Consider the following 26,352-nt stretch of genomic DNA (forward strand, 5'->3'; position numbering starts at 1 on the left):
GCCATGCTGGCCTTCCCCAGCTGTGGCTTCATGGGATGTGGTCCCCTGCAGCTGGCATGGTGCTGGGGTGCTGGCACCATCATGGGGGCAACATGCCCATGGCAGAAAGGTCAGTCTTGCCAGTGCACGGGGTGTACAGGAGGGAGCTGGTACCCGAGGCTGCACTGGGCTAGCTAAGGCCAAAGCCATTTACCTGCACCCCTGGTGTGTTGACTATATGCACTGGGGTGGGGGTTACAGTGTTGGGTTTGCCCTGCAAATGACACGCAGGGCTCCTGTGCTAGGAATCCGATGGGCAGCTCCCATTTCCCCCATCCCCAGTGGGGAAGCAGAGCCTCGGCTGCAGCCGGACTACAGGCAGAGACCCACTGGGCTCCAGGAGAGCCACTCACCCAGAGCTGGCAGCAGCCACAAAGACTTGCCCAGTCCCAGCTGCGAGCTCATCTCCCATGCACGACCCTACCGCAGCCCTGCCACATACCCAGCTGACCTGCCCAACTGGGGAAAAAGTCCCCAAAACTGCCAGGTAAAACAGGTGAAGCTGAAGTGATCAGCAGTCAATGCCTTTATTAAAACTACACCACTTTTAGATAAACATTTCATTTTAAATTTCCAAGCATATCACTGGCCTACTAATGGGAATGGCAGTGTTGGGATCACCAACATGAGCAGTTCACGTGCTGGACCCTCAGCTCTGTCCCATGGGAGGAAGACAGCCAGCCAGCCTCCGGCTCAGGCTGCGCTTTGCCCCAAGCCAGCTGCCGGCAGCAGCATTAGCTGGAATGTGCACATCACTCTCCAGAGCCATGTGTGTGTTTCTCATCTGTCAGTGCAATAAATACAAGTGCGTCAAACATAATTTAAGTGGCACAGTTAGCTTATGAGTATCATGGGTCAGAAACCTCAGGGACAACCACGCTATGGCAGAAGAATCTCAGTACAAGAACAAGCTACTGTCTGCTTTGCAACTAGTATGAGCCTGCAGATATAACATGGATGCACGCTGAGCGGTTTATACTATGCCGTACACCCCTGAACAGACCCTTCAGGCAGCACAATTCACTCTGAGCACTAGTGACTAAACCTACAGCACCTGGTATTGTCTATATAGACTGACAGGGGGCAGGGCCAGGCCCCAGCCAGACAGGACAGAGTCAGCATATGACCCTCTCCCGTCTCAGTGCAGAGCTCATCGGTGGCATAAACAGCCCCTGTTCTAGCCCCAAGCAGGGCAAGGACATCCCCAGAACTTCTCCCCATGCTCCGACTGTGGCTGTGAGATGGGCTGAGAAGTGCTACTGGAAGTGCCTGGGATGCCCAGAGCACAGAAGGGAGGTGGAGGGAGAGATGGGGAGGGATGCCCCAGACTGTTATTTTTGCATCTAGAACTGCATACCACTGCCTGCTTTTAGCTACAGAGGAACAGTATAGCCACCAGGAACAGGGAAACCTGACCTAAGGAGTTAAAAGGTAGTTGAGGGAAAAAACCTGCCCTTCCCACCCAAAGGAAGCACATGTCTGTCTGGGTGTGTACAGGGAGAATGGAAGACATCCAATCCCACATCCTGGGCCCAAGTTGTTCATGGAAGGGGGAGATCAAGCGAAAAAGTACTCTCTCACGCTTTCCGGCTTAAACTCCCAAGTTTGCAATTTATCTACATATGTCACTTCAGTCCTAATAGGAAGTGCATGTGAAGAAGGGGAGGAGCTCCACAGAGGATAGAGCAGGGATGGGAGCAGAAATTATGTTCAGAGGGAAAAGGGTACAGAAAAGATAAAAGGGCACTAACCTTTTCCATTAAATAGATGTTTGAAAAGGAAGAACAAAAAAAAAATCTTTCATTTTATTTTCAAATGTGGGCAATTAGCCCCACACTTGCAACACATGGTGACTGAAGAGCTAAATAAAAGTATCTCTCACCACCTGGATCTTCCATGTATTTGTAATTACAGCCACTTAGCAAAAAGGAAAGGCAAAACATGTATTTCCTAGAAAGAGAACACCTCAAACTCAAGCAAGACAACTGTGGTATGGAGACACGGCAAAAGCCATTCGCCTACAAATGAGTCTCTATGTGATCCAAAAACAGCAGCAGTGTTTAAAAGTGAAACACACTTGGTCATGACACACGTGTCCTAGGAATGTCTGTCCTCAGCAGTACCACGTTGGATTGGCCAGGCTTTGTTGTGCTTGCATTTTTCACAGTTTGGTACTGGCTCCTGGGCTGTTATCACCCCTCCATTCATGTCAAAAAAGAAGCCAACAACTTCTTTCTTCTACCATCACAGACGCTGATGCCGGGAGCTGGAGTTGCCAAGGGTACACATCAGGACCGGAGTGGGAATCCCTGACCTCCTCTAGTGCCAGGGATGGAAGAATGGCAGACTGACCCACAGGGAGGGGGGAGAAAAAGGAGAGAGAGGAAGGAAAGAAAGGAAAATATCTGTGCTGCCAAAAGCAGCCAGTCTTCAGTGATGATGCTCATGTTCAGATTTTCCCAGGAATTCCCTAGGAAAGGAAACGACACAGCAGTGACACTCAGCTCTCCTACACTCTGGTGCATGCTGCAGCCTGCGGATCTTCCCATTCCCCTGGCAAATACTAGGGCTTGAGCACTTGCAGCTACAGGGAACAGCACTGAGCTTTGCTCTCACCCATCAGTGGCTCCCACTAGAAGAGGCAAGCAGAAGTAGCTGCTCTGCAAACAAATCCTCCAGAGCATCCAGCTCACAGCAGAGATGAGCCAGAAAGGAGAAGCGCTCCCAGCTTTCCGTGGCTCCCCTTCCCAAAACCTGCTTTGCAGGGAGGTGGAGAGCTTTGACTTTGTGCTAAGCCAGCCCCAGTATCTCACCCACTCTGGAGACAGAAGGGGTTTTCGGAAGAGCTGCCCAATACAGGTGCCTGTTACACATCTCTCTTGCTCCTGGGCACATGTCACAGTGTGCCCCAAAGCCCCAGGTCCCAGCTCCCTCCCCCCCAGCCAGAGGAGACCCTGGTTAACTGGGCTGTTACCGCAGTATTCGAGGTAGCTCTGGACTCCTGTAGATGTACTTGTGCCGGTAGCCGAGGTCTGTGTGGAACGGAACAAACTGCACCTTGTAGTCTCGGAAACTCCGTGACGTCGCAGCGATGTTGTAAAGCTGAGTCCAAGGGGAGGCAGGTGAGGGACACACGTCACTCCAAACCAGCTACCCCTGCCAAACCAGCACCCCTCTCAGGGGTGGGTTATGGGCCCTGGCTTGACCAGCTTTGCTAGCTCTAGCTCCGTTTCACTATTGATTTGCCACCTCCAATACCACAGAATTTGTAGTCTCTTCAGGCTATGCATTTCTACATACACCTTCCTATTGCTGACTTTTTGCCTGGCTGGGATGTTGTTCTACCCACACCAGTTCCTCCCACCAGATCAGTTTGCAGAGCCACATGTGTACCTTCTTTCCCAGATGAAATGGTACCACCGGGTCATCCTCAGCATGAAGGATGAGCAAGGAGCAGGAAATGTATTTCACACTGTAAAAGAGACAATAATGTCACAAAGGCTCAGAGCAATCCCATCACTCTCTGACACCAACACACTTGGATTTTCAAGGAAACTGCAACGACAAAGATGTCCTGTGGGTCATTAACTGCAGTTCAGATCTTGAAAACATTATCTGGGCACCATTCATTTGACCTATAGAAAATTTACTAGTGAAAGGCATCCTTGTAAAAGCTATTTGCTGCTTAGACCAGAGAAAAGTGGCTCACCCCAGTGCAAAGCATCCATCTCCCAAGGTCTGGTTTGGTTTCAGTACTGGAAACCAAACTCACAAATGCTTAGGCTCTTGAATGAAAGGCTCAGTGAAAAGAGACAATGTTATTACATGCAAGGTGGCTTATGCAAATGCTTAGCAGAGAAATCTTCCCAAACCTTCAATGTCCCAATGCTACTGTTTAACATGTAACGTACACTTGAAAAGCATAAATCACATGGACCAAATTAGCATATCCCTGAGTAGTCTCTGTGCTCTCTGTTGCATCTGTCCTTATTAAGAACAATTAAAAAAGAAAGAGCTCCACAGTGCAAAGCTGTATTGCACTGAGGGCTGCGAGAGTAACTGAAATCCTTTCAGCAAGAATAATGCTTCAACAACAACAACAACAAAGCAGAGATTGCAGTCTGATGTCTATCCTCCTTGAGGCTTGCCATGGCTCACTGCAGCCACAGCTGAAATCCCAGCAAAGAGGGAACTCACTTCTCATCGTTTGCAAATTTAATTCCACTTGTCGTGATGGGGTCAAGGAAGAACCAGTCAAACCCAGGGAAGTATCTGTATATCTGAGAGGAAAAATTTGTGTTAATGGCAGGCACCAGCAGGACAGTTATACAAACAGCAGTAATGGGGCAGGCCACTGCCATCCCAGTAACATCCCTTGGTTGCTGGCTGCGCTCTCTGCAGTGAGTTGGTCCATGTTTCCACCAGCATTATTTTTCCTCTCCTGTTTCAGGCCCATCTTTATCAGCCTGCTCAGGAGCAGGCTCTCTGGGTGCTTGTATGGTCAAGGTCTCTAGGTATCATGCTGCTGCTGGCAACAGTCTTCCTGGAAGAGAGCTTTATCCCAGGGCACCTCACCAGCCCGGCCGCATCCAACACCCGGTCTGGGTGTCTGCTCAGTTCAGAGCCAACTCGCAGCCATGCCGGATGGAAGAGATGGACACATCAGAGGGAACTCACCAGGGAAACCTCACAAGCAGAAAGGGGCCACATGGATGGGGCAGTGACCAAAAGAAGCCCAGCTTTGCCATCGCTTTGCTCACAGCCCACAAAATAGCCTCCTGCAACAGAGAAGCTACAACACAAGAAGAACGGGCTCTCCACTGCTGAGTGCAGTCTCTATGTTCCCCTCCCTACATTTACTGCCCTTTCTGATTCCAGTTTCTGTTTTCTTCAAGCAGGCTCCACGCATGGCTCTGGTACTGCTTATTGTACTAGTGCTACCAGGAGCTGCCTTAAGTGCAGCTCTTTACCCCTGATGCTTATAAATATCACTGCTGCCCCACAAGTCATGCACTTAGCTCAGCTACATCACTTCTGAAGGTTAATTTCTAAGCATACAATTACGTGCCACTAGTGTGAGAGCCACTGTGTACTTGCCACAGAAAAGGGGTGACTTCGCGCCTCCTCCCGTATGTTGGTGAACGGAGATTCCAGTATCAGGGCATCCGGGGGCGTTTCTGAAAAGCCGAAGGCAATGTGCTGAAATGCAGGGGTACAGATAGCCAGCAAGGTCAGGGTCTGCCTTATGAGAGCAGCTGCCACCATGGTGCACCAAGGACAGCCTTGTCACAACTGCAAACATATGCGGAAATCTGGGACGCCAGCAGGACCCGGGCTGGGTGGGAAGAGCATCCACCCACCAGACTTACCTCTCTCGCAAAGGCGCCTCACTAGATTTGTTGCGACCCTGGAAAGAAGAACAACGGGCATTTAATCTGGCACAGGCCCTCAGGCTCTAGTGGTAGTAGGCGGTAGAGGTACAACTCAACTGCCGTAACGTCGACCCCTCACACTGTCTGAGGTCTGGGCAGCCAGCCCACAATAACTTGAGTTCCCACAGGTCTGCCATGCCCAGCTGTCTCAAATGGCACCGGGTGCCTGCATTTAGGTAAGTGAACAAGTCCAAGGAAGCAGCGCACCATGTAGCCCCTTGGAAGGGCCTCCTTTAAGATGGCTCTTGGGCTCCCAGCATATCTGCAGCTGTGTGACACAGCCTCTTACCCCCAGACCACAAGGGCTGAGCAAGAAAGAGGGGAACGAGGGGGTATGGGCAGAGGAGTGCTGTGTTCCAGGCAGCTGGAGCGCAGGGTCCCAGGGTGACACGACAAGGAGTTTCCATAGCTGGGTCAGAAAGCAGCAAGGTCTCCCCCATGCATCTCCCTAATGAGACAGGTATATTTCCAAAGTTGCTGAATCCTCCACGCACTGCCTATTTCAAAAAAACTCAAACTCCAGGCTGGCTTCCCTGTTCACCAGGGAACTCAGCTGGGGACCACAGTCCCAGGCTACTCGGATTGCAGTGCACTGGGAAATGTCACGAGCATGCTCTTACCCAGAAAGGGATCCTGAAACATGGCAAAAATTTAGAGGAAGAGCCAAAGGAAAAGCCTTTGCCTTCTCTCAAACAAAGCAGGATGTTTAGTATCACAGCAATGAAGAGGCACTATCCTGAAATACCTCCCTGTCCCAGCAACACATCTGTTGGACAGCAAGGCAAGCTGTTGTGGTCTCAAACAGTTTAATCTGCACACAGCTCAACTCAAAAGTAACTCTTGTGTTTGCCCTCTGCTCCTCCGCAAATCAAGGGGGTAAGAGCACATGCTGCCTGCTGAACACGACCCACCTCCAGACAGCAATGGAAAGGGAAGAAGCAGGAAAGGAAAGTTAAAAACATGCAGGCAAAGGCACTTGACACTTTGAACTTCCCTGTGCCAGGCATGACCATGTGAATGTCACAGATGGCCAGCAGTGTAGTCACGCAGGCATCTGCATGAGTACTGATTACACGCGGCACGTTTGCCAGGACAGGAGGAAAAGGTTTTGTAAGGGCAAGTCACGTGCACATGCAGCTGGTCTGAGATACGCTTCCAGAGTATCAGAGAAGCCTGATGTTCTGCTCTGAAGGACGTATAGACATAGGTTCACCACAGGAAGAGATCGGTGCAGTCCCACTTTCTCTCCCTTTGGTCAATCTGCATTATATTATACTAAGTGTCTTTTTTCCAGCGTAACCCTCTGGGCAATGAAGGTTCAAGCTCAAATCCTACATAGTCATTCACTGTAGCCCTTCTCACTCTGTAAAGTGCAAAGGGGAAGCTACACTGCAGCAATTATGCCACAGACTCCAAGCCAAGCCAGCCTGGGGATTACGGCAAACAGCACCTTCATCCAAGGTCAGTGTTTAGTGTTTTTCAGAAGCTGCTAAATCCCACTGAGATTAGATGCTTACCCCGTCCCCAAGGAGTGTCCCCATATATAGACAGGGTTGTCTCCACTTCTTGCTTTTATCCAGTCGAAGACATGAAGGGCGTCGTAGGTCATTCCCCTCTCTGACGGGCTGCCTATTGAATCGCCCCAGCCTGAAACACAAATAGTCCTTCTGAGAATCCCACAAACTGGTCAAAGCCAGCCCGCTCTTCCCATGCAGTCCATCTGTGACTACAAAGGGACCTGGGACATGGACAGTTTCTGTTTATTTCACTGTGCATCTCTACAATTTGGGGCTGAAAGCCCTGATTGATCCGCAGTCATTTAAACAAGGTAACTGCTGGCTGCCAAGGAGTTTTCGTGGATTTAGTCAACAACAAAAACAAGAGCTGGATCTCAAACGCTGCCACACTGTGTTCTTGCACCTACCCATCTGCAACAGCCCAGCTCCCAAACCTTAGCTGCTTTTGCATGCAGGTAACCAATTTGTAAGTGGAGTCTCTAACGGCGTAAGAATTGGATGCTTAGGGTCAAAAACCAAGCACGTTTCACAAAGCTGTTGCAACATCAGTTTGTCCATGCTGTTCGATCAATGCCCTCAAGCAATTTTCCACCCTCCTGATTGTTTTGGTTCTATCACTATTGCAGCATGTCTACACATCTTATGCTGAGCAGAAAGCATCCCACATCCCTTCTGATACCTAATAAGCAGCCAGAGAAGCAGCTGCCAGCAGGACTGAAAAACAGGGCAAGGTCCTACAAATAAACCTCTCCCAGATGACTTCTTGATAAAAATGCAACGGATTAATTTCTTTCCTCTATCTCCAGTGGCGTTACACTGCAGCCATGGCTTAAATAATGAGAAGGAAAAAAAAAAAAAAAGAGCAGCAGATGCTTGACTGCTGGTGGCACAAAGTTGCAAAATGGTCATGGCTTCTGCCGAGAACGTTACCAATTGTTCGCAAATCATTTACTCTATGTCTTATCTCACCTATCAGCTTTTAAAAAGAAGTGCAAGTTCAGTTCCCTGTGTGACCTCAGGAAAGTCAATTAGATCATATCCAAAAGACTACATCTAGGCAAGCTTACTAGTTTCCAGATGTGCACCTGGAGGATGCCTTAACTGGATGCTGTGACAGCATATGTGCCTGGGTCACCCTCTGCTCCTTAGCTCCCAAATCAATGAGCCCTGTGCATGAGGACAGGTAGGAGCCAGAGTCCACCGAGCTAGACATCAGGAAGCAGTGCTACACAGGAAGGCACTGGAAAGAAATTTCTGGAAGTTCTTTGGATACCCATGAGGAGAAAAAGAAGCAATAACTACGACTAATTAGCTGGCAGTGGCTAATTAGCTGGCAGCAAGCATTTATAAAACAACAGCTCCCCTGAGATCCAAAAAAAAAGAGCAACTTCTTTGTTGCTTCTACAGAAAGAGACAGCTAAAAGTGTTTCATAATAAAAGAAGCCCACATACCTCGATAATCAAATGTGACCACGTGGTACCCAAGGGAGCTGAGAACCTGGAGGGGAGAGAAACATGCAGAAACCCATCACAGAGACTTGCACAGCAGCCGTGCTCTTGCCTCAGGCCACGGTGCAGGGATCTAATTTATAACATTATCAGCCTGACATGGTAAAGCAACAACTTACAGCTTTTTGGCGTAGCAGGCACAGAGCCTTTCAAACACTAATCATCTCAGCCCGCTGCTTTTACTCCATTTGTTTCCTGGACCTCATATCAGGCTATCTTAGATGTTGACTCTCCCTTTCACAGCTTTGCCCTTAAGATCCACAAATATCCTATGACTCTTTCCCCTACAAACACTTTCAGGTTTTCCAGTGAAAGAGTACAACTGCCTCATTTATATTATTCAAGTTGGCATAAATGTTAGCATATAGGAGCCCGTCTCAGGTTTCAGAAGGCTTAAATGTATACATCCAAAACATGCAATTGCTTTATCACAAAGTTTTATGTTACAGCCAATGGTAATCCTAACAAAATCTGTTAAAAGCAAGTAAAAATACCCAATGTTAGATCAACTTGCTTGGAAAACGTGCCTTGGAAAAAACAATGCTAGCATTCCAAGCTACCATTGCTCGGTATGAACCTAACAGCTCCATGGTAGATAAAAATCAACAAAAAGTCACAAAAAGGTTAAAATGTTGTTGCTCTCATGGTCTATGTATGATACATGATTTAAAAAAGCAAAGTATTACACTATACTCTAAACCTTCTAATGGACAAAAGGAAATCACCTCACCTGTAAAACCAACACTTTATTTCTAGTGTAACTGAAGTCTTTACAGCCTGAACAATTACTGTTACTAGTTCAGATCTCATTAGTACAGAAAAAAGAGAAAAAGAGGACAACATAGAAAGGAGAGGTGTTCAGGTAAGTTGGCAATTCAACTCCTTTGCTGGGAGGACTATGATGGTGATGGTTTCTCCCACTTCCCTCTAGGATCCACCCGGGGCTAATTTTCATACATTTTGGACATGCACTGGATGTTTCTTTCTCTTCATTGGTCTGCGATTCCACGTTACATCCCAAATTACTTTATGGGGCGTGTTCAACATACATTGGACATGTTCTCTTTCTTACCTTTAAACCCATTTTTGCCCAGCTCCCAGGTCTGCATCTCTTTAGCTGGCCACCAGCAGGTTGTGCACAGCCCAGGAGTCTCCAGGGTCAGCCTGTCCCCCATTCCACGCACGCTCATACCTGCGCTCCTCTGCAATGCCCCTTGTGTCCCCATCTCCAAGGTCTCTGCTGTCATACCAGCCCTGTACTCCTCTACACTGTATCACTATGCTGGGTGTCATCAGTGTTTCATTTGACACAGAATAACTGTATCTGTAACTTGTACATAAAAACATTACAGTGATTTTCTCTGTAATGCTATCTGTATGAGAACTGTTATTATTTGTACTACAGTTATGGCTATGCCATGTAATTATACAAAGCTCAGCAAAAGTAAAACCAGCTAGCCAGTGGCCACCTGGTTGTTAGACAATTGCTTTTATGGCAAAACAAGCTCAAAACAGTGCTCCAAGGAGCTCCAAAACAAGGTCAGAAGAAGCCTTACAAGCCTCAGCCATGTTACTAGCAGTGGCGATACTAGATGCACTGGGTTACAAGGCTGCAATTTCCCTTTTTGACAGTCCGCTATCTGCGGGCTATCACTCACAAGTCCAGCAAGGATATTGGAAACCCCCCTGTGGCTCAAGGCTTCTCAGCAGGACCAAGCAATGGATTTTCTCGGAGGTGTTTACCCTTTCAGCTTGCCTCATGATAGCCTGCACAGGTCTGAGGGCAGTGTGTAGCTCTTCATTGTAATGTGTTGCCATTACTCATTTGCTGAGTGTTTGATTTCATAGCCAATGCAGCTTGCACAACAAATACAACTGCTATTAAGACGACAACTACAGGATGCAAAGCCAAGTTCGAAACTCCTGTAGCGGTAGATCACCGTTTTCAGAGGGACTGCAGGCAGGAGCAGTGCTCAGTGGTTTAGACTCTGCAGCACTGTGGCAGATCAGGTATCTGCTTGGTGTGCAACATTCACGACCTTCAGGGCTTGTTGCACCACAAGCTGGACTTCCAGCATTAACAGTTAGGTTAGCATTCGTTGCAAATTTTTAAATAACACACCTAGCGGTACTGGGACTATTGCAGCATACAACCGGAATGATACCTGCAAGCTGAGCGCTACTTCTAAAGGGATAGTACAATTTTAACCTTAACAGGTTACACAGATATCGGGTAGAGTTATAAACAACTAGACAATTTACAACAATTTCAGGGCACACAGTATGCATACAAGTACAACTGGAGCTTACCCAGACAACTGGCGCCTGATTGGAAATGGAGATAGCGTTTCCATTGTCCCACTAGGATCTAAATGGTCGTCTGAAGACGGAAAGCCAGTAACTTCACATATGTATCAAACAGTCTGCCCTGCTGCTTGCTGGCACCCCCCTGAGACTAACACGTTACATCATGCTCACCCTTGCTGCACTTGGTTGTGTTATTTCTTGGCACTACTCCACTACCCCTCTTTTAATGCCATTTTCCCACTAACAGTTATTTGGAATTTATATTAGCAGATGCAACTGCAACAGCTTCCAAGTCACTCAAAGGTCCTTTGCTTTTTGCTATTCAGATCTCTTCAGGCAATTCCTGTTTCTCTTTCTTTGGCACTAAATCCTTCAAAGGGGTTCCCTTGGAGGTGACAAGGTCCGTACTGTGTGCACTTCCAGGGCAAAGGCCCTTTACAGCAGAGGTATTAAATACGCAGTTGTTCCACTCTGGGATCCGCACTCAGAAATTACTGTTTCTTCAACATCCTCTTGCAAATAACTATGCCAACATCACAGAGAGATGTGGTTATGTATATACAACACCACAGTACAGAATACCACTGCAACCTACATAACAATAGCAGAATAATCAGGTGAAATATTAATTAACAAATTAGGTGCTGCAAGACAGCTGTTTCCATCAGAATCACTATACACCATTTTTTATACGTTCACTTACATATTGGACCCCCTGACTGGACATGCAGAACACAAGTTTGGTTTTCAGCTTTACAATGTGATTTTACTGGTAAGATATTACATACAATCTAGCCTTTTCCAGGCCGCTAAAAATAATTTAACCTGTTGACAGTTTACCTGTCTTCTATACATGTTTGTTATGTGTTGGCTGCATTGGCGGCATCTCTTCTCAATAACAAATAGATGCACTTTTAATTAGCAGCTGTTACATTTAAAAACAGATTTTTACCATCCTCTATTTCTTCTTAAAAAAGATGCTGAGTTTAACACATCCGTTGCAATCATGCACACAGGACTAATGTTTCATTTTCAAAGCCTACTGTATCCCAGTTCCACTAGAGACTTTATTATTCAACTATTCCTTCAACTTCTATCTGCTTAATTACTGATAAATAATTAACTGATAATGTTCTCAATTCAAACATTTTTTTCTTTTTGACCTCCATCCTAGATTTCTTTTATGTTTATACTCATGTATACTTTTCACCTGTGCTGTTCAGGCTGGTACCCACCTCGCTCTGGGAGCTCAGCCCCTGCAGCAGGAGAGCATCGCTGTTTGCCCCATGGGAGCTCTGCCTTCTTCCACCTGAATGTTCACCTTCTCCCCCTCTGTTTGTCTTCCTGCAAACAGCCCTTCAGCACCTGGTCCTCCCCCTGCATTTACCTCCTCAGACCATCGGTCTAACCTGCACCAGCCACCACCTGCACCTCATACCTGTCGAAGACCACCACAGAGTGGCCTCCAGCTTTCCTTAACCTCAATCCAAGTCTGAACCCCCAAGCACAGCCCTACACCCAAATCCTGCCATTCAGCACAGCCAAAAGCAGCAAGGAAGCACCTGAGACAGCGGCCATGCCTGGAAAGAGCGTGGAGTCTCCTGAAGAGGGACAGGAATGGTGTGATGCTCCCCCAGCCAAATTCTCCTCTTGCCACTGGGAGCCAGGAGCTGCAGGGCTACACAAAGCAAATACACCTGGCAGAGAGCAGGAGATGCTGCAACCAATGCATGCAATATCCATGCTCACCTAAACCTAGGCAGGCCACGATCAGGACCCCGACCACCAAGACCTGCCTCCTCACAGCCCAGCATGGCACAAGCCGGTGTGCCCAGTTCTCCTCTCCCTAGCAGAGAGCAGGGACAAAGAGCTGGGATAAAGATGATGGTCATCGCATGCCTTTAACAAAGGAAGAAGTCAATGGAGCCTCCCACTCCTGCACCCATTCAACTTAAAGCCAAGATACATGTGAACCACTTGCAGGGGCTCATTCCTCCAAGGACCTGCCAAACCCCAACCATGGGCATTGCCCCGCTCTTACACTTCAGAGGTGCCTTTCTCTTCCAGGGAAAAGAAGAGATGAGGCTGAGGAGGAACAGGAACAAGCAGAAAAAAGCAGCAGAAACTGTCACTACCACCATTGCAGCTGCCAGAGCAATAAGGTGCCCACCTCAGGCTTCACGATGCAGGGCCCCACACTAATAGCACCCTCTACTTTAGAGCATGCCTCTGCTGCCCATGCACCTTCCTTCCTACCCTGGCACTGGGCAGCTGCAGCACCCAAACACCCACTTTCCAAGAGGAAAGCAGACATGCAAAGCAAGGCCGAAGTACAGCCTATCACCGTGGATACACAAGAGAAGGAAGAACCTCAACCATCAACATCTAGCTCCTCCTGGTGAAGGACACAGATAGCTGATGACGAGCTGTAACATCCCTGCCTGAAGCCAACAACCCTGGGAGCATCCCAATCCCATGCCCTGCACTAACAGCCTCTTCTGGTTTAGTCTTTTTTTAAGAGTACTTTTTCTTGTTTTTCCCCTTTGAATTAGTTCAGAAAAAGTCTCAGCTGAAGCTGGTAAGATTTCAATTGGCTTTGCAGATAACAGGCATTTCCTTTGACCCTTAACAGGATGTTTAGTGTAACAATGCCAAAAGCTTTATTTATAATAATTACTTACACCCCTATAACAATACTGTATTGTTTCATGTGCTGCTATAAAGTTGGATAACCTCATGCAGCGGGCAAAAAAACCTCTGCATCAGCTCTCCACTATCCCAGCACATCCGTGTAATAACAACTAAAAGCTTCACTGCCGAAGCCTCAACGTACAAGTATGAATTGCAGAAGGAGCTTGCAGTAGTCTGTCATTGACAGTCAAGGTAGCTAAGAGAACAGGATTCTTGTCAGTTTTAAAAGGTTTTGAGTTGCATTATTCAAGTACGAATAATTTGAATAATGTGAATAACACAGTGACCCTGAATACATTGGTAACTGTGATACCTGGAAACCAGTCTCGAGCAAAGAATAACTGTCCAGACTAAAGGAAAGCATGCCCCTCAAAGTGAGTTTGTATCTGGTTACTGCTCCACCGCTGCCCCTCCTTCTGGCTTTCTCATGGCTCCTGCTTCTGGTTACTGTCTTCAAACATACATCAACTCGGGCAAGAACGATTTCAGACACCTGCTGCTCACAGACTGTGCAGCAGTGACAGTCTCAATTTTCAGTGCTGCTGCTGAGAAAAGCTGCTCACGTGAATCAATCACTCGGAAAGAAAGGACAGAGACCTCTTACAGCTATTATTTCCCTTCTAAACCTCTTCTAGAGGGTTTCCCCTGCTGCTTCCAGCCTACTAGCAGCACCAGCAAAAAGGACAGCAATCCAGCCTGTTTCATTCTGCTGGAATAAGCACGAACCTAGAGTTTCTGGCGTGGTTCTGGTAAGCCCATGTGTGTGTTCACATGTGAGTAACTGACTGAAAAAGGCAAACTAAGCAACTTGTCTATGTTCTCAGAAGCAAAAGAATACCAGACCCAGGCACAGAAACCTTGGGTTTTGGTAAACTGTGTTCTCCATATATTTACACACACAGAAACACACAGAGGCATGCAGAGTCTTTGAGTATTCTGAAGCACTGCTACTCTTGCTCAGTCAAAATCCAAAATAACCCCTCTGCCTGTGTTGGCCAGCACAAAATGCATTGCAGCATAGGCTGATTCCCAGAAAAATGACCAAATAGATCACCTTACACGACGGTCTTCTCAACCAACTTTCTGCAACTTAGCTCATCCTTTTTTCTTAAAGGAAAAGAAATATCACCTGCCTCCTTGGAGTTGCCAAACAGCATTTTCTAAGTGATCTGAATTAAAAAGACTTTGCGGCAGGGGATCTTGCCTAAGGAGCTGCATTGCAATAAAGCTTTATGAGTGCCAACGCCCTAACACAAATTATAAAGAGAAGGGAACAATAGCTAAATCCACAGGAAAAACACAGACTCAGACCCCTCTGAAATGAGCCAGCAAAAATAATTATGGCTCTTTTAGAAACATGTGATACGAGACCAAGAAATAGCGTGTGAGAATTTCAGCCAAGAGAGAGTTTAATAAAATAAATGACCACAAAAGTCATCAGGCAAAAGACCCAAAGCAGCTGAAGTTGCCTGTCCTCAGGTAACACACCATGGTGCTACGTCTGTGAAATTCACTGAGTTTTGTACAAAATCTTCAGCACTTGAGATGGCACCACTCATACAAATGCATCGTGCCACGGGAAAGGGGGAAACCCAGGCTGAACCTGCCTGCCTGACAAGTGATAAAGTAACCCCTGCACTGGCAACCTTGAAAATGTTTTATTGCAACAAATTGTTCTGTGAATAGGCAAGCACTAGCTTTGTCACCCCAGCCAACTAATGGGCCAACGGGGAGGTTTATACTGGCTCGGCCCAACATTTTGGCATTTAAAAGAACAAATGTCAGCTTCAAAAGTTTGAAGAGTGCGAGGAATCTGAGCTGGCCTCATTCCACATATATTTTCCCAGCAGTTGGTGATGTATGGCATTGTGTATGGAATCCTCACAACAAAACCTGCATTAAGACCAGTGACGAGAAAAAACAACGGCGAGTTATGGTCATTGGCGATTCCCTCCCGTGCAGAATGGAAGCACCCGTTTGCAGACAGGACCCTCTTTTCAGGGAATTTTGCTGCCTCCCTGAGGCCCAAATTAGGGACATCACCACAAGAGTGAAGAGCTTAGTACAACCTTCAGACTACTATCCATTCCTGCTCTTTCACTAACGTCGCAACAAAAAGTCTGAGGTCAATCAAAAGAGGTTTCAGAATGCTAAAAAAAAAAATCAGCAGCACAGGTAGTGTTTTCCTCAGTCCTCCCAGGAATGGGGGGAGACTTTGGAAGAAACAGGTGAGCCCAGGATATCAATACCCAGCTCCAGGACTGGTACCTCCGCTAAAACTTTGGGCTTTTAAACCATGGAAGAGCCTTCAAAACACAAGGTATGCTGCGACCTGATGGGATCCACCTTTCCCGATGGGGAAAACGCGTCTTTGGGTGTAAGCTGGTGGGACTGATCGAGAGAGCTTTAAACTAGAATTGATGGGGGAAGGGGATACCAACATGATTGCAGTAGGTAAGCCAAGAGTTGGCATGGCATCGCCTGAGGGTGGCAATGCTAGTGGGAACATTTACACTGCTCCTGGAAGCATGGAGGGCTCAGGAGCATATCTGAAATGCTTGTACACCAACGCACACATATGAGAAACAAACAGGATGAACTGGAAGCGTTGGTTAGTTCCCAGAACTATGATATCATTGGTATCAGTGAGACTTGGTGGAATGAGTCCCACGACTGGAGTGCTGGGGTGGAGGGCTACAGGCTGTTCAGGAGGGACAGGCAGGGCAGGCAAGGTGGAGATGTCACACAATATGTAAAGGAGAGGTTTGATTGTACAACCCTTACAGTTAGTGATGATGTGGTTGAGAGCCTCTGGGTGAGGATTAGGGGGATGGAAAACAAAGGAGATGTTGTAGTGGGTGTCTACTACCGATACACCAGCCAGGATGTAAGCACTGATGAGTTATTCTATAGGCAACTAGGAGAAGTTTCTGGATCGGTAGCCCTTGCTCTTACGGGAGATTTCAACTTTCCAGACATCAGCTGGGAATACCATACTGCTGCGAAGAGCAGGTATTGGAAATTCTTGAAGTTTGTAGGAGATCACTTCTTGTCACAAGTACTCAGTGAGCCAACTAGGAAAGATGCCCTCTTAGACTTCCTATTTGTGAATAGAGAAGGACTTGTGGGAGATGTGATGGTAGGTGGCTGTCTTGGCCACAGTGATCAAGAAATGGTTGACTTTAAAATTTTCACTGTAACAAGAAAAAAGGACAGCAGGGTTGCTACCCTGGACTTCAGGAGAGCAAACTTCAAGCTACTCAGAGAGCTATTTAGCAGAGTAGCCTGGGAATCTGCTTTTGAGGGCTTAGGAGTCCACAAGTGCTGGTCAGTCTTTAAGAACCATCTTTTAGAAGCACAGGAGCAGGCAATTCCACTGTGTCATAAGTCAAGCAAGAGGGGCAGAAGACTAGCTTGGCTGAACAGGGAAGTCCTTGTGGAGCTCAAGAGGAAAAAGAAATTGTATGATCTCTGGAAGCAAGGTCAGGCTTCACAGGAAGATTACAGAGCTGTGGTTCGTATACGCAGGGAGAAGATATGAAAGGCCAAAGCTCAATTAGGAGTTGAAACTGGCCAGTGTTGTGTCAGATAACAAGAAGGGCTTTAAGTATGTTAATAGCAAGAGGAGGTCTAAAGAAAACATTGGACCGATACTTGTTGAAGATGGTCATCTGACTAATAGGGATGAAGAAAAAGCGGAGGCATTGAATGCTTTTTTTGCCTGTCTTTAATAGTACTGATAGACCTTGGGCTGCCCAATCTCCTGAGTCAAAGGACCATGAGTGTGGGAACAGCGACTTTCCATTTGTGGACACTGAAATTGTAAGGGACCAGCTGTATCAGCTGAATGTTCACAAGTCCGTGGGGCCTGATGGGATTCATCCCAGAGTACTGAAGGAGCTAGCAGATGTTATGGCAGGACCCCTCTTGATCATCTACCAAAGGTCTTGGGAGTCTGGGGAGGTCCCTGCTGACTGGAAGCTAGCCAATGTTATTCCAGTCTACAAAAAAGGGCGTAAGGGAAGACCCAGGGGACTACAGAACTATTAGTCTAACCTCAGTTCCTGGAAAAATTATGGAGAAGATTATACTGGGTAGTATTGAAAGGCATTTAAAGAACAATGCAATCATCATGCACAATCAACACAGGTTCACAAAGGGAAAGTCCTGTCTAACTGATTTGATATCCTTCTACGATAAGGTCACCCGCCTAGTGGATGAAGGGAAGGTGGTGGATGTAGTTTTTCTGGATTTTAGTAAGGCTTTTGATATTGTCCCTCACAGCATCCTTCTGGACACATCGTCCAACTGTGGGATGAGCAAGTTCACGGTGCGCTGGGTGAAGAACTGGCTGAAGGGCAGAGCTCAGAGGGTTGTAGTGAATGGGGCTACATCTGGCTGGCGACCGGTCACCAGCGGTGTTCCTCAGAGTTCAATGCTAGGGCCAGTTCTGTTCAATACATTTATCAATGATCTGGATGCAGGAGTTGAATGCACCATTAGCCAGTTTGCTGATGATACCAAACTGGGAGGTGCTGTTGACTCTCTCGAGGGACAAGATGCCTTGCAGAGGGATCTGGATAGATTGGAGCACTGGGCAATCATCAATGGCATGAAATTTAAAAAGAACAAATGCTGGATTCTGCACCTAGGACGGAGTAATGCCGGGCACAAGTATAAATTGGGAGAGGAGTGGCTGGAGAGCAGCCCTGCAGAAAGGGATCTGGGAGTGCCGGTTGACAGCAGGTTCAATGTGAGTCAGCAGTGTGCCCTGGCAGCCAAGAGGGCAAACTGCATCCTGGGTGCATCAAACACAGCATAACCAGCCGGTCAAAAGAGGTGATTGTCCCGCTGTGTTCAGCATTGGTGCGGCCTCACCTTGCGTACTGTGTGCAGTTCTGGTCCCCACAATTTAAGAAGGATGAGAAGGTACTCAAATGCATCCAGAGGAGGGCAACAAAGCTGGTAAAAGGGCTGGAAGGAATGTCCTATGTGGAGCGGCCAAAGACTTTAGGTTTGTCTAGTTTGGAGAGAAGGAGGCTGAGGGGCGACCTCATTGCTCTCTCCAGCTTCCTGAGGAGGAGAAGTGGAGAGGGAGGTGCTGATCTCTTCTCCCTGCTATCCAGTGATAGGATGTGTGGGAATGGTTCAAAGTTGTGCCAGGGAAGGTTTAGACTGGACATTAGGAAGCATTTCTTTACCGAGAGAGTGGTCAAACACTAGAACAGGCTTCCTAGAGAGGTGGTCGATGCCCCAAGCCTGCCAGTGTTTAAGAGGCATTTGGACAATGCCCTTACCATGCTTTAACTTTTGGTCAGCCCTGAAGTGGTCAGGCAGTTGGGCTAGACAATCATTGTAGGTCCCTTCCAATTGAAAATATGCTATTCTATTCTACGATGGTGAGTATATAGAGACTGGTAACACATGAAAGAGTACTCTTAAATGGTACCTTAAATCAGTATACTAGTATAATCAATCAAATTATGGCTGTGATAAATAAAACTTTTAATTTTTCCTATAAACTGTGTTGTGGAAGTATTCCTGGCAAGAACCTGGTTAGCTCAGTTGGAGCTTACAGTTAACAACAGCAAGTAAGAGACCTTTCAAATATCTTTTAATATGGGGAAGTGTGCTCACGGCTTACAGACCCCTTTTCCCATACATGCTTCGTATCTAGAGGAGACTAAGAGCCCTAAGCTATCTTGCCTGTTGGCAGGGGGCTGTAATGAGCAGTCTTCTCAAGTCTGTGCACATCTGATGTGTTAATACAACTGCTTGGACAACACGTGCAGCCACTTACCTTGTAAAGCTCCACACGGTGATCCCCTCCTCTGGCGAAAGTGATTCATGAAGAGAAGAGGAGAAAAAACACCACCAAACAAACAAATAAACAAAAAAAACACATGTGAACATTTAAGCTTCCAGAAACAGACTTTCCCAATTGCCTCAGGCTTCCAGTTTAACACAAACATGCCAAACATAAGAAACACCATAACTGCTTTGTCACAGGCTTCAAGGAGACAGCAAGGCTTTGCTGAGCTATGCAGGACAGTTTTGAAGTCAACTTCTCCCTATAAATCTCTTCTCACAGCAGGTAAAGACGAACTTTTCAACCCACCCTCCTATCTGCCTTTTCCAAAGCCTGTAATACATCCAAAACAGCCTGTCCCTGCTGGCTTTACAGACCCTGCGCTCCTGCCACCAGTGCTGCCCCAGGCAATAACCCCTGCTCTCCAAGGTGTGATGCTCTCAGCAGAACTCACCACGTTAACCCAAGCAGCTGGCCCTTGGATTTTCTCACCTGGCTCCAAGCACAGGGACAGAAAGGACATGTGCAAAAGACTGAGCAGAGAAAACCAGAGTTGAACACTGTAAGTAAGTCCAGGGGAAGAATCTGCTTTAATGTTTTTTTCATAAATTGAAATCTAAACAATAAAATGGAAAGGAGAGTGAATGTGCCATTACGTGCTTTAAAATATATCCACAACATGACATGGCTAATCCACACTCAAACTTTAATCTAGTATTGATGTAAGAGTAGATTTACTACTGCACTCATATGAAAACTCTAAAACATTCACACTATGACTGGTTTGGTCAGTGCAGCCTCTAAACCAAAATGCCACTTTCCAGACCTCTCTCTAAGAACACATGCACTTGCCAGCCAAAAGCTGTCAGCTCCAACTGTACTACAGAATACCTAATGCAGCCAAAAACACTCAGGGCAAAACACAAGCGGTTGCTTGTAAGTCATTTTGAATCATACAAGTCTGAAGAAGACGACACTCTTGCTTGAAAAGTCACCCTTGACATGCACACCTTGGTGCCTTTTCATGCATTCCTCAAAGTGCAACAGAGGAATTTTTCCTAAGGGATCAAGTAAACTTCACATTTTTGCCTCAGCTCCAGACCACTCAGGCAAACCAGAAAGCCAAGGCAGTGCCTTTTACTTATGGTTAATGCAGCCTGCATCAATAAAGCAGCCCTTTGACAAGAGACCGAATATGCAGTGTAGAAACATACAGCAATATATATTAAAGCTGAAATGGCAAAGCCAATACACCTCCAGCTTCTCCAATACAGAGAGTAAAGCAAAATGTGAAATATGTAATCGATCCATAGCTCAGTACTTTATCTCAGTAGCACTTGGGGGAGCCAAGAAGTAAATCTAATCAATATGCATATAACAGAGATACTGGTCCCAAATTACCATCATTAAGCTGCACAACAGCTTCCATTAGTATCATTTGCTATGCCCAATAAAGGCAAGAAAACAAGCAAAGCAGTATTTGAAAAATAATGCAACAATTTGATTAAACCTTGTAATACATCAGCACAAAAAGACAAGGTCAGTTTCCAAAAAACCATCTGCTCGTGCATTTCCTGGCTCCCAGCATGCATCTTCCACACCATGCCCTTGTACCAAAAAAGAACACCGCTAAGACAAGAATTTAGGTGAAAAAGGGCAACGTTCCTGTGATGTAAAGGCTAGCGAAACTGCACTACCAGCACAGCTAAAAGAGAGTTTCTTTGCTTTACATCATGGAACTTGTATTTCTGCAATGTTTCTGCTCTTGCAGAGTATCTATGAGCAGACATCAGCTTCAAAAGAACATGCACTGGCACTCAAAACTCAGAAAGGGGCTGATACTCTTTGTAAGATGCATATTAGTAAGGAAAAAGACCATGTTCTAACAAATGAACTAAAGCACTGTATCATGCAGAGATGTGGCAGTAAGAACATGATTCTGAGAAACATCCAGGAAGTTTCACACAGCGCTAGTGGCTTTTAGCATCCAGCAACAAAGTATAGAGAACCAACCTACTTCTTTAGCTGATACACATGGTCAACTATAAAATCACAAATTTTAGAAATGCTCCTGTTCCAGACAAATATCCTGCATATATGCAATTATGAAATAAGGCCAGCACGTTATCTTCTTCTTTCTTTCTGATTTTCCTTCCTCAGAATGTGTTAACTACTAAAATAAGCTCATGAAAGGAACTGGAAAGTTTATTTAATGCATGTAAATCACATATACAGAAGCACTAATACTATCCCATGTCTTAATTCAGAGACCACTATACTGAAAAGAAGTACTTCTCCCTACCTGATCTAGTAAGTGTCACAGCCTCCTGGCTTCTAGCAGAGGGTAAACTACAATATCAGATACTTCTGATAACCGCAATAAATCTATTCCTGCATTCAATAAATGGAGCAGCATCAATTCTTAAAACATGCTTTCCTTTTAAAAGAAAGGAGAAGCACCAAACTGCTTTTAGATTTTATTTTGGTTTTAATCATAGAATCACAGAATAGTTTGGGTTGGAAGGGACCTCTAAAGGTCACTTAGTCCACCCCCCCCCCCCGCAATGAGCAGGGACATCTTCAACTAGATCAGGTCGCTCAGAGCCCCGTCCAGCCTGACCTTGAATGTTTCCAGGGATGGGGCATCCACCACCTCTCTGGGCAACCTGTGCCAGTGTTTCACCACCCTCAGCGTCAAAAATTTCTTCCTTATATCTAGTCTATATCTACCCCCCTTTAGTTTAAAGCCATTCCCCCTTGGTCCTATCACTACACGCCCTACTAAAAAGTTTGTCCCCATCTTTCTTATCAATGTGTTGAAGCTGTGGCAAGCCAGGAAAACACAGCATGAAACAAAGCCATCACTGTCTTGTGCCTCACCTTGTTCCCGCATTGCCGTGCAAGTAAAGGATTACAGGATGGCTGGAACCCAAAGCATCTTCAAACCACAACTGATCCTTCCCTCGGGCATTCTTCCATAAGGCTGCAGGGACCGTGTGCCTGTATACAGAAGGAAGAAGTACATTGTCCTGTTGCTACTCAGTGTCGGCCACTCAAATTTTGAGTTTTTCTGATCAACTCATTAATTCAGGATTACACACCTCACACACACTCCTCATATAACTGTCATGATTAGCCGACAAATGGCCAAATTTAAAAGACAGTGGCTAGGATTATTTCTACATTTTCACCTCCATCACCGTTGCCTTCAAAACTCAGGGCTGTGCAAGGCATCAAACTTCACAGGCAAACTCAAAGCACAATTACTGAACTTTCCACTATTCTGGAGAAAGAATCTCAATTCCTCAGCTTTTATGGCAGTTAATTACCTCAACTAACATACTTACACACCATAAACAAGATTCACAGCTAGGTCAGCAGATACTCAGAATAATCAGTCAGCTGGTTTTGGAAAGAATGTTCGGTGAGCAAGAGGCATATCTGACTCCATAGTCAATCTGAGGAAAAAGAGGGGCTCAGGGTCTGATAAGATGATCATGTATTTTATTTTGAGACACCAGGTTCTTGAAGGTATAACATTGTAGCTGGAAAAGCTACAATCTAGAACAGCCAGGAATTTTTAACTCACAGCTGTTCTTCTGTAGATAATATAGCTGGGCAGTCTGTTACAATTCAATGCTGGCAGAATGGAAAGAGAGGAATGACAGACCAAAGAGAAGGTAGGCATTTATATTGGATAATTACTCTAGAAGACAAACGCTGGAAGCGAGTACATGCCCACAACTATCTCAAATTGTTGAGAAGGGGGCTAGCTTACAGCCGTCAGAATTAACTTAAGTACTCACATGCCTTTCTCCTCGGAAGAAAGACAAACTCCATCTACCACACCTTCCTCCCAGATGCTCAGAGGACAAACCGACACAGGGGGAAACAACGTAAAAGGTCTACTTGCAGGCATGCAGCCAGCAGACACCGAGTTCTTGAGAAGGAAAAAAGCCCCAATAACTGTAGGACTCAACTTCTCCAACTGTTCTGCCTCAAGACTTTTGCAAGCTTATGAACAAAGCAGGCTGAGGATTTTGTTTCGGAAGTATACCAAACACAAGACCTTACACCGGCATTAAAGCAGGGCTCCACACTTTCATGAAAACCTATCTCATAAGTATCAAGACAAATGACATGGACTCTGAATTGCCACCACACGCTGGAAGTTCTGTTTTAGTAAAGACACACTTGTAAGGGGAACAAAATAAAAAATCTCCAGATTGCAATCTAAACTTATTCAACAGCTTAGCAAGTAGAATTTTAATTGTCCAAGTGTAGATACAAACCATTATTTATCAGCCTACCCTGGAAAGACTGAACTGCCAGCTTCTAAACATGTTCTTTACCAAAATTCACTTAAAGGGAAGGAACCATCTTTATGTAGCAGGATATCAATGTCCCGTTCAAAAGGTCATATATCCTCAAGTGAAGAGAAAAACCTCTACTGCATTAGTGGACACATACAAGTTACACACACATAACTGAAAACTCCAAGTCCTACAGCTTACGGATCTAACATCACTGGCTGTACTAAGGAACAGCCCCCTTCCCCCCACACCTGACATGGTGTCTAGCCTTTTTTGCAAGTTTTTGCTGCTCTTGCATATATCTTCAAACTGCAGGCACTTCTTTTTCTTTAAAGCTAGCAGGAACTTTTCTGTAGCTTTGAAACTTCTGGTGTTGAGACACAATAGAAAGTGATCATAAGAAACAGATGCAGAAGCTAGTTTGAGCTGGTGTAATAATGAAAGAAGCACTGAAAGCAGACCTTTTCAGACAGAGAACCAGTCATCTGAGCTGATCCTGGGTAACAAGAAGCTAAAATGAATTGCCCTTGCCTGGGACCAGAAAATCATCTTCGTGAGGAAGGAATGACACATGAGCTCTGACACTGTCACTTGTTTTGTTAAGAGAGTAAACTGCGTGTCCCGTTTTCACCCACTCTCCAAACCCTACATATGTTTTATACACAGAATATTCTTCCTCCTACTCTGAACACTTTGATCCTGTTTTCCTATCTTCCCCCACATTTATTTTGCAAAATAAAATATGAACCGCAGTTGAATGACAAAACTTCTAACTCCTTGGGTCTCATCTGATATAGAGGCATGATCTTCGTAGCAATGCAGACCTGTAACCTTTACGAGTCCAAATTATGAAGTTTCTCTGAATGCACAGTTTGTCCAATTGTGTTTCATGCATTACTGATCTGAGTTCAGATGAGCTCCAGAGATTTGCATACTTTTCAACATGAACTCGGTCACTTGGCAGAGGAAGACACAAACATCCACAAATCAGGGCAGGCAACGGTTGTCACATGCACAGCAAAAATACTGGATAGGCAACACTGAGAACAAAAAGAAGGATAAAGATGCACAGCACATACTGCACGGAACAGGCTTCCTTACCAGACTCCGATGGTTACATCCTCCTCTGGCTGCAGGTAATAATTACAGGTGTGGTTTAAACCTTGATCCTGTGGTCTTTTCAAGTCAATGAAATATGGGACCCTCACTGAAATACAAAAAAAGAAAAAAATAGAATATGAAACCTTTTAATTTTTATCTTTGTTTTCTTATCAAACTGCTTTACCAAGGCACTGGGAAGTTGTACAAACTGGTCCACTGTGCTGGGAAGACCTTATTCTTTTTGTGTGAAAGGATGAACTGGCTACAGTTGTGACTAAAATATGAACATCAAAGAGAGCAAGACAAGAAGACACAAGCAACCATCAAAAAAACTGGGAGCAAGCTAAAATTGCTTGCTAAAAATTGCTTGCTAAATTGCTAAAAGCAAGCTCCCACCCCTCTTGGTGGGGGAGGCAGACAAAGCTTCCTATGATACACATTTAACCATTTCTGCCCAGTCTGCTTTGTAAATCCACCAGACACAAAATAGTCACTTCTGCTGCGTCAATGGGGTGAGTTAGCTGATTTGGCAAACCCTTTACTGTTTGCGTTGTAGCTGTAATGGAAGTTACTGATGGGACAAACCCCCTGGGACAAAGGGTGCATCCCAGAGCTGTAACATGTTTCAGGATGACGTGGTTTCAGTCTCTATAATACAACAATCTAAAGGAGATACTGCATTATAGTAGCAGACACCACATTGCTCTGTTAAGATAAATTGTGTTAAACACTGTCCTCCTGAGCCTTTGAGGAGGATATGCAGTTCGTTAGCCCACGCTCCAAAGCCTATCAAATAATTGCCATATCTTCCAGACACTGCAGCATTTAAAAAAGATCACGTTAGGCTGGAAACTTTATCTCTTCAGGAGGAGATCCCCGAAAACAAAATCATTACACCTCAATTCACTCTTCCAAATGTTTTATGTTCCCCAACTTATACAACACACAGTTGTTCGTTGCTTGTTATATTCAATGATTCGAACATGAGCAACATCAGGAAAGTCAAACATCAAACATTTTCAGCATTTTGTTTTCCCTTGCTTGGTTCACAAGCTACATCTTATAGACACTGTACAATGTGCTAAATGAGGGGATGTGCTTAGTCTAAATGCTTCCTTTTCCATCACCAATGCTGTATGGCCTCTCTAGACAGCCTCTGACACACCTAATACCAAGAGAGACGCTATAGAGATCTAGTGACAGCATCGAGCAGTTTTAAGGACTCTCTTCTCCCAATGATTCAGGCTTTTTCCATAAACTTGAGCTCCACTCCAGCAGAACCAGGAAGTCTGTCTCCTTGGAATTTAGTGGCATAACAATTAACATACCAAAGTTTTCCTGCTATTGACACACAAAGAAGCATTGATAATATGACAGTCAAATCTCACTTCACTTACCCCCAAAAATCACTAAACATTCCACAAACATAAAAACCAAGGCAGACAACAACCGATGTTAACCTGACAAATCTGGCCCCTTAGACTGCAGATCTATACCTGTGCAAGTCTGTTTGCTCTTATGCAAAAGCACGTGGAAGAGTCCCAGACAAAGCATGCATGCCACCAGAGACCCGTTGGGTCACTGCGCTGTCACTGCAGAGCTCAGTGACGCTCTCACAAGGGTGGTAGATCCTC

General features: G+C 45.6%; 1 protein-coding gene across 1 annotated transcript in view; it reads right to left on the bottom strand.

The window, feature by feature from the left end:
• Positions 1-547: 547 nt before the first annotated feature.
• The window catches only part of ABHD12 (abhydrolase domain containing 12, lysophospholipase), a 50,242-nt gene continuing 24,437 nt past the window's right edge, over positions 548-26,352 (bottom strand). The window contains exons 3-13 of the mRNA XM_076334842.1: positions 24,719-24,824; positions 22,185-22,304; positions 19,296-19,326; positions 8,441-8,486; positions 6,989-7,118; positions 5,409-5,446; positions 5,137-5,216; positions 4,237-4,319; positions 3,433-3,511; positions 3,014-3,141; positions 548-2,509 (exon numbers count right to left, since the gene is read on the bottom strand). Of these exons, the coding sequence (XP_076190957.1) occupies positions 2,470-2,509; positions 3,014-3,141; positions 3,433-3,511; positions 4,237-4,319; positions 5,137-5,216; positions 5,409-5,446; positions 6,989-7,118; positions 8,441-8,486; positions 19,296-19,326; positions 22,185-22,304; positions 24,719-24,824 (881 nt within the window). The 3' untranslated portion in view covers positions 548-2,469. The remainder of the gene's footprint in view (positions 2,510-3,013; positions 3,142-3,432; positions 3,512-4,236; positions 4,320-5,136; positions 5,217-5,408; positions 5,447-6,988; positions 7,119-8,440; positions 8,487-19,295; positions 19,327-22,184; positions 22,305-24,718; positions 24,825-26,352) is intronic.

Source organism: Aptenodytes patagonicus, chromosome 3 (genome assembly GCF_965638725.1).
Source record: "Aptenodytes patagonicus chromosome 3, bAptPat1.pri.cur, whole genome shotgun sequence".
NCBI lineage: Eukaryota > Metazoa > Chordata > Aves > Sphenisciformes > Spheniscidae > Aptenodytes > Aptenodytes patagonicus.